Raw genomic sequence first — 13,805 nt, forward strand, 5'->3', positions numbered from 1 at the left:
ACAATAAACTGAATCTGAATCTGAATCTGAGATTTGGTACGTCACCAAAGGCTCTAGGAAATTTCCACAGGCGTACCGTGGAGAGCATTCTAACTGGTTGCATCTGCGGCTGGTACGGAAGCTTCGATGGGCAGATCGTAAAAGAGCTGCAGAGCATCTCAGCTCAGTCAGCTCCATCATGGGCACAAAAAATGTCTCCAAAAGGTGGCATCTATCATTCACCATCCAGGAAATGCCCTATTCTCATTACTACCATCGTGGAGGAGGTACAGAAGCCTGAAAGTCTTAGAAACAGCAGCTTTCCCTCCTCCATCAGATTTCTAAATGGTCAATGAACTCATGAACTCTACCTCATTGTACTATTTAAATCTGCTTCTATCACAACTTATGGAATTGTTTTATCCCTTGCATTCTACTGCTCCCACAAAGACAACAAATTTCACAACATATGTCACTGATAATATAGCTGACTTTGATTCAGACCAAGTAAGTGTGGACAGTAGAATTAGATGGTGCTTCCCTGTCTCTGTTATTTAGGACAAACCCCACAGGCCAGACTGTAGTAACAGAAAACAACAAGCCACATTATGACGGGCAGAACTGGCCAGTTCTGAAACAGAAAGAGAAAGTAAGTTACCTAAATTTGGAGAATTCGACATTGAGCCTTGTGGTTGCTCTGGGCTCAGACAGAAAGAGGTGTTGTCCCTGAAGTTTGCACCGTGCCTTGTAATTACAGTGCAAAAGGCCACATACAGAAAGATCAGAGTGGGAGTAGAATGGTGAATAAAGTGACAGGCAATTGAATGTTCAGGATCATCCGATGGAACTGAACACAGGTGCTCTACAAAGCATTCCACCCAACCTGTGACTGATTTCTCCAATGCAGAGGCCGCCGCATTGTGAACTTTCAGCGCAGTACCTGTGGCTGGAAGAAGTGCTGGCGATAAGTGCCGGTGGAGGACATCTCTGGTTAATACATAATCTGAACATAGAACAGGACCTTTGGCCCATTATATTGTGCTGAACGAATTCAACTGGTAATTGAATGCTTAGATGAATAATTCTCGTTGCCTTTACAATGTACATCTCCCTCCACTCTCTGCAAAGTTATGTGCCTATTTAGGATCCTCTGTTGTATTTGCCTCCACTACCACTGCAGGCAGTGCATTCCGGACGCCCATAACTCTCTGTGTAATAACTTGCCTAGTAAATCTCCTTTAAACTTTGAAAGATGGCACCAGTCCAGAATTCCTTCTGAGCTCCTCCGATCCACCCAGCTAGAAAATGGGATATATCAATCAGTTTTCTTTTTACTATCTCAGTGTAATTATGTGCAGAACAACCTGTGCGGACGGCAGGCAAAAGCTTCTAACAGTACCTTGGTACGAATGACACCAATAAACTTAAACCAGTGCCAGGGATGAGCTCTGCAAATGTCAGACTAGCCCCATGGGGTGAGAGAGAGGTGTTTGAGCTTCAACAGCAAGATGGATCACCAGTTCGGCTAACTGGAGGGACAACTAACCTTTATTGTTTGCCTTCTGGGCTGGGACTGGCGTACGACTGGTTGCTTCATTCACGCTGGAGGCTCTGCTCAATGTAGACCGTGGTGTTTGGTTTGTTGCTGCCGGGTGGACCACCGCAGAACTGGCACTTCCTCTACTGACTGCAGGCTCATAGCTCGAGTTTGGCCTCCATTTGGTGTCCCTGGCCTGCCCACCTCGCCCTGAGTCCTGATCCTTCAGTCGGTCCAAGATCCTGGCTGCTTCCTTGCCACTTTGCGAGCCGCCTGCACTCATCGTTATGGATTTGGTGGTGTGATAGCTGGTGTGCGGCTTGTCTGGAGATCTCTCTGCACTGAACGGTGGGGTCGAGGTGGAGCCTTGACTACAATTGTTGTTTTTGTCGAAAGGCAAAATCCTCTGGAAAACAGCACGGGCTTTCTCCTTGTCTGCCTCAGTGCTTGTTTTGACGGCTGGAGTGGGACTCTTCGCTACTGCACTGGCTTGCTCCTGCTTTGCAGGTGACAACGGTTTCTGGCCCGTGGTTTCTGATGAACCCCGCAACCCCCGTCCAGCGTCCTGAGACTGGTGAGGGCTGACTGTGGTTCCCCTCTCAGGCGTCACCGAGCTCAGGAAGCGCTGCTTTGCAGCTTGGGTCCCTTCTGCCAAACCGCCCCCTGGCCTGAAAGTTGCCGGAGGGTGCTCAGGCTGCTTGCTGTTGGGCGTCACTGCCGCAGATGTGCTCACATGGCTGAACACAGGGCGGTGGACGGCTGGGGCTGGCTCATGGGTTCTGCTGTCCAGCTGCTTAGAGGGGATGGTGTACTGGGGACTGCTCTTCTCACGGTCGTTGGCTGAGTGGGTGATGCAGATGAAAGACCCCGGCGTAGGCCCCGCCTTGTAGGCTCCAGCCATGAGCATGGTGGCACACTGCGTGCATCTGCAGAGGGTGATGGGGTGGAGAGAGAGCGGACACAGTGTAAGTGAGGGAACACAACTTTGGAGCTCGTTTGCAACACACAGGAGGAATAGAATTAGAACTTTATTTCTTAATTCCATCTCACAACTTGAAGGAGTAAAAATCTTCGTGTTGCGTCTCCATGGCTATGTACAAGCAACAAGGCGGGGAAGCATGGGAGGACACTAAGACTGCATACACCATTGTTTAGTACACAATCAGATCAGTGTACAGTCAGATACACAATCAGATCAGTGTGTGTTGATAAATCTGATGGCCTGGTGAAAGAAGCTGTCCCGCAGCCTGTTGGCCCTGGCCTTAATGCTGTGGTACTGTTTGTCAAGTGTAAGCAGCTGAAACAGCTTCAGTGAACTAGGGTCAGGCAGCTTCTATCGAGGTAAATGGCTAGCTGGTGTTGTGAGTTGAGAAGCTTCAAGAAGACACCATCTTTCATCAAAGATCCCCACCATCTAGGCCTTGCTGTCTTCTTGCAGCTGCTATTGGGCAGAAAGTATAGAACCCTGAACTCACACGCCACCTGGTTCAAGAACTCTGACTTTCCTTTAACCATTCAGTTCTTGAACCAACCTACACAACCCTAATCACTGTCCCAGCAGAGAAACACCACAACCACTTCACACAATTTTTTTAATATTCTAATTGTGTTCTTTCTAACATGTACAATTTATGTTTCTTGAGGATGTTGTGCATTTGCTGCTATGTGCCTGTGATGTTGCTGCACTCGTGCATGCAAGCACCTGTGCACATGACAATAACTGCCAACTTTTCCACATAGACTGAAACATACAGGAGAGATAGTCAATATAGAGATGGAGCAAGAGCTGGCAGGTAATAGGTGGATCCAGGTGGCAGGTAGATGGAGGAGGGGTAGGTGGAAATAGCAACAGAATCGGGGAGGTGAAAGGCAGTAATGACAAATGGCTGGGGATGGTGGAATCTGATGGGAGAGGAAGGTGTCACATGGAATAGAGGGAGGATGGTGGGAGGGGAAGATTGAAACAGTAAGGGAGGAGTGTGGGGGAGGGTAGAGTGGGTGGAGGAGGGTAATGAAACAGGGTGTTGTGGTCTGGGGGGTGAATGTAGGAAGAACTGGGTAAATCAGAACAGAAAATTGGAGGAGTTGTGGATGGAGCTGCAGGCTGTCGAAGGTTACAAGAGGATACAGACAGGCTGCAGAGTTGGGCAGAAAAATGGCAGATGGAGTTCAATCCGGACAAGTGTGAGGTGATACATTTTGGAAGGACAAACCAGAAGACTGAGCACAGGATTAATGGTCAGTTACTTAAGAGTGTGGATGAACAAAGGGATCTTGGGGTTCAAATCCTCAAAGTCACTGTGCAGGTTGATAGGGTAGTTAAGAAGGCCTATGGGATGCTAGGCTTCATTAACAGGGGGATTGAGTTCAAGAGTAGAGAGGTCATGTTGCAACTCTACAAATCTCTGGTTAGACCGCACTTACAGTATTGTGTTCAGTTCCGGTCACCTCATTATAGGAAGGATGTGGAAGCTATGGAGAGGGTGCAGAGGAGATTTACCGGGATGTTGCCTGGTTTGGAGAACAAGTCACATGAAGCAAGGTTAGCAGAGCTGGGGCTTTTCTCTTTGGAGCGTAGAAAAATGAGAGGGGACTTGATAGAGGTCTACAACATTATGAGAGGCATAGATAGGGTGGATAGTCAGTACCTGTTTCCCAGGGCACCAATAGCAAACACCAGAGGGCATATGTACAACATTATGGGAAAGAAGTTTAGGGGAGACATCAGGGGTAAGTTTTTTTACACAGAGGGTTGTGAGTGCCTGGAATGACTTGCCAGGGATGGTGGTGGAGGCTAAAACATTAGGGGTATTTAAGAGCCTCTTGGACAGGCACATGGATGAAAGAAAAAGAGGGTTATGGGGTAGTGTGGGTTTAGTACTTTTTTTTAAAGAATTACACAACATGGAGGGCTAAAGGGCCTGTACTGTGCTGTAATGTTCTATGGTCCTATGGTTAAAGGGGGCAGTTTGCTGGAATTTGGATATTTCTGTGTTCATGTTATCAGCCTGTAGACAATTCAGGTGGAATGTGAGGTCCTGCTTCTAATCTTGGATTCTTTGCAAGCTCAACCTCCCTATCAATGGAGTGCCAATGTTCAGGGGTTCACAAAGTAAGGGCCAATGGGCTCTATTTGCCATTTGTCCTTCATTCTCCTCAGTTCACCAATCACCTACAGGCTCCTGCCTCACCATTCCACCCTCCTCTTTATACCAGTCATCTTCCCTCTCAACTCTTAGCCCTGATGCAGGGACTAAGACACAAAATGTCAATAATTCCTTTCCCACATGGAGGCAGCTTGACCCCCCAGTGTTGAAACTGCACCCTGGACCATAGGAGCTCAGATCACTGGGTGCCTGTTACTGTTCAGACGACAGAGCAGATCAGAAGAGGGATGGTCTCTCCGTCACTCCAGTTACAAATTGTATTTATGGACTTCTCTTCCTACTGCTCCAGGAGCCTCTGCCATCCAGCACATAGTTCTTCATAGCTTCCACCATCTTCAACAGGATCCTATCACCAAATACATCTTTGTCTCCCCACCTCTATCCACGTTCCACTCTCTGTGATTCCCTTGTCCATTCCTCCCTCCCACTGACTTCCCTCCTGGGCCATACCCATGCAAGCAGAACATGTGCTACCCCTCCATTCAAGGACCCAAACAGTCCTTCCTGATGAGGCAACACTTCACCTGCAAGTCTGTCGGGGTTATCCAGTATTCCTGCTGCAGCCTCCTCTACATTGGTGAGACCCGACATAGACTGGGGGATCACTTTGTCGAGCACCTTCACTCTGGCCAAAACAGGGAGGATTTCCAGATGACCACCATCTCAATTCCACTCCACATTTCCATTCTGACATGTCAGTCCATGGTCTCCTCTACTGCCACAATGAGGCCCCTCTCAGATTGGAGATCAACACCTCATGTCCCATTTGGATAGCCTCCAACATAATACCATGAAAATCGATTTCTCCAACTTCTGATTATTTCTTCCCCTCCCCCTTCTCTTCGTTTCCATTCTCCATTATGGCTCCCATCTTCTCCTCATCTGTCTATCACTCCATCTCTGGTGCCCACCTTCCCTTTCTCCCATGGTCCACTCTCCTCTCCTGTCAGATTGCTTCGTCTTCAGCCCCTTCACCTTTTCCACCTATCACTTCCATGCTGCTCACTTCATCCCCTCCCCCACCCTCCAGCCTTGCCCCTCACTGGCTTCACCAATCACCTGCCAGCTTGTACACCTCCCCTTACCCCACCTTCTTATTCAGATTCCTTACTTTCCAGTCCTGATGAAGGGTCTCAGCCTGAAACATTGACCTTTCATTTGCCACCATAGATGCTGCCTGGCCCGTTGAATCCCTTCAGCATTTTGTGCACGTTACTCTGGACTTCAAGCACCTGCAGAGCCTCTTGAGTCTATGCTTCTCCTCTTCTTTCCTAGGCCTGGAGTACTGATGTTGAGGGTTGTTTTACATAAGGGGTTTAAGATGAGTGAAATGGTGGGGAGGGAGTAACTGCTCCTTCATGTTGGTGGTGGAAATGTATAAAGTAATTATCCATTCACCTTATGATCAGGGCTGTGCCATTTAAAGGCACTCCACAAGAAGGAATGCCCTTACCTGTTGTGCCAGGAAACACAATTGAAAATTTTAAACGTTGTAATTTTTTATTGCGAGGCAAGGGCATTAGGAACTGAGAAACAGGAACAGCGAGAAAACCCCCAGCCTGCCCTACTATTCAATAGGGTCAGTGCAGCTTTTACCAAATTTCTTTCATCAATGATGTGTTCAACTTGAAATTAACATCTGACACCGTATTGATTCCTGTTTGCAGGCCGACTCCAAATTTCCACTAACCTCTCTGTGAAAATGTTTCTCAATTTTTTGTCTGCACATGTCTTCATTCACCCATCAGTTCCTCTTAATGTCTTGAAGGCATTGATCAAATCACCCTTTAACCTTCTACATCTCAGGGGTACAACCCTGATTAATGCAGTTTCTCTTTGAAGTTTAACCCTTGGACCAGGTATCAATCTAGTAATCAATGCACATTGCACGCTTCATTGCTTTTCAAATCTCCACACTGCACATTATAGCAGAGAAATACTCTCTACATCTACAACTACTCACATTATCCATATAGGGCAGGGGTTCCCAACCCAGGGTCCACAGACCCTTTGCTTAATGGTATTGGTCCATGGCATAAAAAAGGGAGGGAACTCCAGTATAGGGCTTTGTATAGCTGCAACATAACTTCTTGCCTCTTGTATTGAAGATCTAAGGACCAATATTCCACTAAGCTTTGCAATTAGTTGAATTGGGCTTTAATGGCTGGAGGGCAGTTCTGCAATGCATGCAACAGCATTCAAGACTTCCCACGGCAGGATGCTGCAGTGTGGCAGTACAGAAAATACTGGAGATCAGATGCAGGCCACCTAAACACATACTCTGTACCTGAGCCCATCATTGAATCTAGAGGCAGTTCACACATGGATGGGACAAAAAAGGTAAATGAAGTCATGTGATTCACTTCTATTAAACTCTATCTTAATTAATATAAATTATTTTAATCAATACAACCAATTTACATCAGTGAATTGTAAGTGATGTTTTTATATACATTTGTAATTTTTATTTTTATGAACTTTTTTGCCCATATTTGAAACTTCGTGGAGTCATTGTTGATTACATCCCATTCACCTGCACACCACTGCGTCACCACATCGAATAAATCCTGGTATTGGGGAAGGTCACATCCAGAGAGTGTTAAATGTGGACTCAGTGGATACTGGAACAAGGCAAGTAGATGGATTTATGGCACACATCAACCAGAATCTAAGACAGCAAGGGCTAGATTCAGTAGAGATCAAGGTGTTATTAAAGTGTTTAACAGCATGGGTACAGGGGGTGGAGATGCATCTCTACCAAAGGAGGTATAAGGCACTCCTTCCCTCCGCTAGCCTGCAGGTCACCCTTGGGCAAAGTGTAGAACCTGCTTATCCCCCCCGCCCCCACACACTGATCAGGGTCATGTGAAGCCATGGGAGCAGGTGGTGGATGGTCCTATGAGCAGCTGTTGCATATCACACCCAGGTCATGCAACCACTGAACGCCAGGCAGACAATCTCTGAAGAGTATTGATAATGGCTGCAGTCACCATCTTGTAAAGACGCTGCCCAGAAGAAGGCAATGGCAAACCACTTCTGTAGAAAAATTTGCCAAGTGCAGTCATGGTCATGAGACCATGATCACCTTCTTAAAACAGCATGGCACATTATGATGCTGATGGTGTTTAACAACATGCTGAGCTCTACTGAAGCTGTTACAAGATGTCCCACTCAGTCTGAAATGCAGCAGAGGATTGCAGATACTGGAAACCCAGACAAAAACACAGAGAATACAAGCATCATTGGAGAGAGAAACTGAGTCAATGTTTTAGGTGAAGAGCCAGCTGGTGGTGCAGTGGTATACACACCGGACTTCCAAGCGATTGGCTCTGTGTTCAAATCCGGCCAGCTCCTTGCAACTAGGCTAGCAACTCGGCCTCATAAAAACAGGCAAATGCTGAAGAAACAGCAAGGTTGCCTGCGCCTGATGCGTCACAAGGCGCGTAGAGGAACAACCACAAGAAAAGTGAAGAACAAGTGTGTTTTATGTCGCAAGGTGGGAAAGGGTGAGAGGAGAAGAGGGAGATTCTGTGATAGGGTGGAGACCAAAAGTAACAATTATTTTAAAAGCCAAAAGTTAGAGACAGAGAGAGGAAGCAGAAAAATTAAGTGGAACTGAAATATCTCACAAAAACAAAATGTAGTAGTGGCTTGCAACACAGAGAGTTTGCAATGTGTCTAGATGGAAGGTGGATCTGTTCCTTGGACTTACATTGGTCAATATCAGAACAACATAGGAGTTTGAAGGTAGAAGTCGGGAAGGGAATGGGAGAGAATTCATGTTCCAAGCAACTGGAAGCGCAGAGCTGGGAGCCTATTCAGTTAATGAGACAAACAACAGATCTGGGCCCACTTCTTACCTGAAGCAGTTTCTGTGATAAAGTTTTCCATCGACCAAGTACCGTTGAACCAAGAGAACATTTTTTTTGCAGATGCCACAGCTACTGGTTAGGGTCCCTGACTTGCTTGATCTGTCTCCTGCATCACGAGCTGGAACCTTGTTCTAAAGAGAGGGGAAATGTCCACATTGCACATTAATTTCTCCAAGTGTCAGTCACAAGACCCTCCACAGTTTTCCCACAATTTGACTGCTTTGAGGATGAGAGATAGTTGACCTGAAACGGTGCTGCTCAGTGCACGGTTTACGTTGCTCACAGAAGCACAGCCAAACAACCAACAACTCAGAGGCAGCTCACACTGCCAATAGAGGCTATAGGAAGTTCATGCAGAGGGATGGAATTGAAACAGAAAGTGACTATGAAACCCTCAGCCGATCTGGGAGAAATTTACCTCTCAGCAGGTCTTGTGGCATAACAGAACTATGCATTGTGGTAATTGTGGGAGAGAAGTAAAACTGAAATCCACAGAATAATTTAAGAAAAATTTGATAGCAACAGACTGATAAAATGGAACTTCTTCAACTCCATTTAGCTTGTAACATCACAAAGGCAAAGTTTTTTGTCTCTGACCCTCTTCACCAACTACAGGCAGCCTCTCCCACCGAGACACCCAGACCAGCGATAAACGATAAACGGGTAGCTGAGAGTTAGTTGCTAATTAGTTTGTTAATGTCACGTACTCTGAGATATAATTAAAAGCATCTGCAAGTCAATATCTGGCTCTACTTATTATCCATACATGAGCACAGTGAGGTAGTAGAAGAGAAAACAGAATGCAGAATATAATGTTAGATTTACGGAGGAAGTGCAGCGCAGGTCAACAATAAAAGGTAGATTAAGACATGAAAAGTTCAGCTTTATCATATAAAAGGACTGCTCAGGAGGATAGTAGTCGCCCTTGAGCCAGGTGGCACATGTTCACAAGTTTTAGTATCTTCGGCTTGATGGGAGGGGGAGAAGGGACAACGACTGGGGTGGGAGGCATCCCTCATTATGTTATGAAAAGCGTCCTGTCCAGCTTGGTGTGGCAACTGCTCTGCTGCAGACATCAAGAAATTGCAGAGCGTTGTGAACACAGCCCAGTCAACCAAGAAAACCACCCTCCTTTCCTTTCATTCCGTCTACACTTTCCACTGCCTCAGGAAAGCACCCAACATAATGAAAGACCCCTTCCACCCCGCTCATTTTCTCTTTACTCTCCTCCCATCAGGAGGAAGGTAGAAAAGCTTGAGTGTGTGTACCACTAGGCTCAAGGACAGCTTCGACCCTACTGTTATCAGAGATTTGAATGGGCCTCTTATGAACTCCCCATCACCCAGGACATGACCTCTTCTCATTGTTACCATCAGGAAGGAAGTACAGGAGCCTGAAGACACACTCAGTGACTCAGGTACAGCTTCTTCTCCTCTGCCATCAGAATTCTGAGTGGATATTGAACCCATGAACGTTACCTTCCACAAGCTTCTAATTTGTGGGCAGAACTGAAAAAGCGTGTGCGAGCAAGGAGGCCTACAAACCTGACTCAGTTACACCAGTTCTGTCTGAAGGAATGGAACAAAATTCCAGCAACTTACTGTGAGAAGCTTGTGGAAGGCTACCCAAAACGTTTGACCCAAGTTAAACAATTTAAAGGCAATGCTACCAAATACTAACAAAGTGTCTGTAAACTTCTGACCCACTGGGAAAGTGATGAAAGAAATAAAAGCTGAAATAAATCATTCTCTCTACTATTATTCTGACATTTCACATTCTTAAAATAAAATAGTGATCCTAACTGACCTAAGACAGGGAATGTTTTCTAGGATTAAGTGTCAGGAATTGTGAAAAACTGAGTTTAAATGTATTTGGCTAAGGTGTATATAAACTTCTGACTTCAACTGTATAGTTAAATTAAATATATATACTTACAGTAATTCACAGATTTTATTATGTATTGCTACGTACTGCTGCAGCATAATAACAAATTTCTGCCGGTAATGTTAAACGTGATTCAAGTTGTGAGTGTGACTCTGAACTACTGATCTCTCTATCTACTTCACCATGGCCCTTGCACTATCCTCTCCCTGTAACTGTAACACTATATTCTGCAGTGTTTTCCCCCTCTTTACTACCTTGATATACTTATGTATCAAATTAACTGTCTGGATGTCACGTACACAAAAGTTTTTCCACTGTATCTCGATGCATGTGACATTAATAGAGAATATAAGAAATAGGAGCAGGAGTCGGCCATCTGGCCCATCAAGGCTGCTCCACCATTCAATAGGATCGTGGCTGATCTGGCCATGGACTCATCTCTACTTCCCTGCCTTTTCCCCTTAACACGTAATTCTCCTACTATGCAAAAATCTATCCAACCCTGTCTTAAATATATTTACTGAGGTGGCCTCCACTGCTTCATTGGGCAAAGAATTCCACAGATTCACCACTCTCCGGGAAAAGCAGTTCCTTCTCATTTCCATCCCGAATTTACACCCCCGCATATATGTTCCCTAGTTCTAATCTCACCTATCAGTGGACACAACTTTCCTGCCTCTATCGAATGTACCCCTTTCACAATTTTATATGTTTCTATAAGATCACCTCTCATTCCTCTGAATTCCAACGAGTACAGTCCCAGGTGACTCAATGTCTTCTCATAGTCTAACTCCCTCATCTCAACTTCACCTTCACCTTGATAAACAAACTCCGGTTCTCTCACAACAGACACTGGCCAACTTGGATGCCACAGTTTCTGATCTTATATCAGATTTGCAGCAACCATCATTGTTTTCATAAACCAATTCAAGATCCCCATTAACTCTCCCCCAAGACTTCTCCAAGAACAATCCCAACATCTACTCATGAAGCTCTCTTCCCTAGTCTTCCAGTCAGTGGATCCTGCGTGCACAATGCGCAGATACGTTTCAAGTGCCTGGCCTCCAAAGCAATGCACCCTGATCTGGCAAGTTAGTGAAGCTCCCAGATTAACTGTAACAGCGCTCACCGGCGTGGCGACCCGGCACGTTGCCGCAGCATGAGGCACTGGCTCATGGTTGTCAGTCCGTGTATTCTTAGGGTGTTTTGGCTTACTCTCAGGAGTCAGCCTCTTCTGCGCTGGCTCCTCACTCGAGTCAGTTGCAGGTCTTTTAATGTGAGCCATACCACCAACTGCAAGAGAGAAGAGCAACGTTAAAGGCAGAAAGTAAAATAAAAACTTATATAGTTTGGGCTTCAGTTTCGTGTGCTATCCAGGTGTAGACAGTAGCATAGCAGCTAGTCCAACTCTCTACAGTGCCAACAATCACCAGTCGGGGTTCAATTCCCACCACCATCTGTACGTTCTCCCCATTATGGTCTGGCTTTCCATTTACACCCACTTTCCAAAGATGTACAGGCTAGGGTCAGGGTTAGTAAGTTGTGGACATGCTATGTTGATCCTGAAGCATGGCAATACTTGAAGGCTGTCCCTGACACAGTTGCACTGTGTTGGTCATTGGCACAAACAACTCATTCACTGTGTGTTTCAATATACGTGTGACAAATAAAACTAATATAACATGAGAGAAGATAAGATAAAGGAGCAGAATTAGGCCATTTGGCCATCGATCTGCTCTAGCATTCAATTATGGCTGATTTTTTAACCCCATTTTCCTGCCTTCTCCCCATATCCATTCGGCCCCCTGCCAATCAATCGACCCCAGAGATACAGAAAGAGATCCCGAGGAAACAGATGTTAAATTATATGTGGAAATGAATTTCCAGTTAGGTCACTGATGAGCTACAGAATTGGAAACGGATTATCTTTTATCTCTGGAATGTGGGTGTGGCTGGGAAAGACAGCATTTATTGCCCATCCCTAAATGTCCTGGAGAAGGTGGTGGTGAGTTGCCTGCTTGAATCACAGAAGTCCTTCTGCGAAGGTGCTCCAGTAGTGCTGTTGGGGAAAGGAGTTCCAGAATTTATCCAGTGACACTGAAGAACAAATGATGTACTTCCAAATCTGGATGACGTGCGACTTGGAGGGGAACCTGCTGCTCTGCTGACCTTCTTGCCGGGAGAGGTCGCATGTTGGGGGTGTGCTGTCAGCAGAACCTGGGCCAATTACTGCAATGCATTTTGTAAATGGTTCACACTGAAGCCTGGCCTACAATATCGCTTAAGCTTTGAAATACCCCTGCAAGTCAGTCATTACACAGGTAAATAAATGCCAGCCTTCTTGCTGATTAAATAAAAGATTAAATAAATAGGTGCAAGATTAAATAAAACAGCATAACAATCTAGTTGGATCATACGACAAATGCATGCTCAAACATGACCAGCTTGAATGTTGAGAACTGGAAAGAAACTGCAAGTAACATGCAGAAGAGTCTCGTTCAACCAAGTAGCTATTCTTTCTGCTGTTCTCTCGACATCGACAGATGTTCTCTCGCAGAGACTGTGCCCCAGAAGGAGCTGTAACAAAAAGTCAGTGGCTTCAACCTGACTGGGGCCGATTCTCAGTGCTCATTGCCCATTCTTACTCTCAGTAATCCAGAGGAAATCATGTTAACTGGTGCCTGTATCCTTGCAACTCACCATAAGGGCTGTGGCCACATCCAGGCATGGACATTATCTGATGCTTTGCTGTAATGTTGACTTCAAAACATCAGGGGATGGCACAAGGATGTTCAAATCCTCGAATGATCAGTGTTCAGTAAAATTGTGGCTACTCTGATCCTGACTTCAGCTTCATGTTCCTGTATGATCCCCAAAGCCTGCAGTCCCCAAACAGATCAAAGATCGGCACGTTTTAGCCCTGAATATACTCAGTAATTCAGTCTCCACTGGGGTACAGAATTCCAAAGACACTGACACAGAAATCATTTCTATTTCAAATGGCAGTTCCTTATTCTAAAGCCATATCCACAACTTTCAATCCCCCTATCAGAAGGGTTTCCTTGCTTTGTGGCTGCGTCACTGTCTGGTATGGGCGGAGGCTACTGCACAGGACTGTAAAAAGCTGCAGAGGGTTATAAATTTAGTCTGCTCCATCTTGAATACTAGCTTACAAAGTACCCAGGACATCTTCAAGGAGCAGTGTCTCAGAAAGGCAGCGTCCAATATGCCCTTTTCTCACTGTTACCATCAGGTAGGAGGTACAGGAGCCTGAAGGCACACACTCAACAATTCAGGAACAGCTTCTTCCCCTCTGCCATCCGATTTATAAGTGGATACTGAACCCATGAACACTACCTCACTTTT

At 45.7% G+C, this 13,805-nt stretch overlaps 1 protein-coding gene across 2 annotated transcripts in view; it reads right to left on the reverse strand.

The window, feature by feature from the left end:
• LOC140735658 (MICAL-like protein 2) overlaps positions 1–13,805 on the reverse strand; it is a 118,177-nt gene that overhangs the window by 64,160 nt on the left and 40,212 nt on the right. For both annotated transcript variants that reach the window (XM_073060969.1, XM_073060970.1), the window contains 3 exons: positions 11,569–11,732; positions 8,544–8,686; positions 1,526–2,442 (listed from right to left, as the gene is read on the reverse strand). In XM_073060969.1, coding sequence (XP_072917070.1) covers positions 1,526–2,442; positions 8,544–8,686; positions 11,569–11,732 — 1,224 coding nt within the window. The remainder of the gene's footprint in view (positions 1–1,525; positions 2,443–8,543; positions 8,687–11,568; positions 11,733–13,805) is intronic.

The sequence above is a fragment of the Hemitrygon akajei genome, chromosome 11 (genome assembly GCF_048418815.1).
Source record: "Hemitrygon akajei chromosome 11, sHemAka1.3, whole genome shotgun sequence".
Taxonomy (NCBI): domain Eukaryota; kingdom Metazoa; phylum Chordata; class Chondrichthyes; order Myliobatiformes; family Dasyatidae; genus Hemitrygon; species Hemitrygon akajei.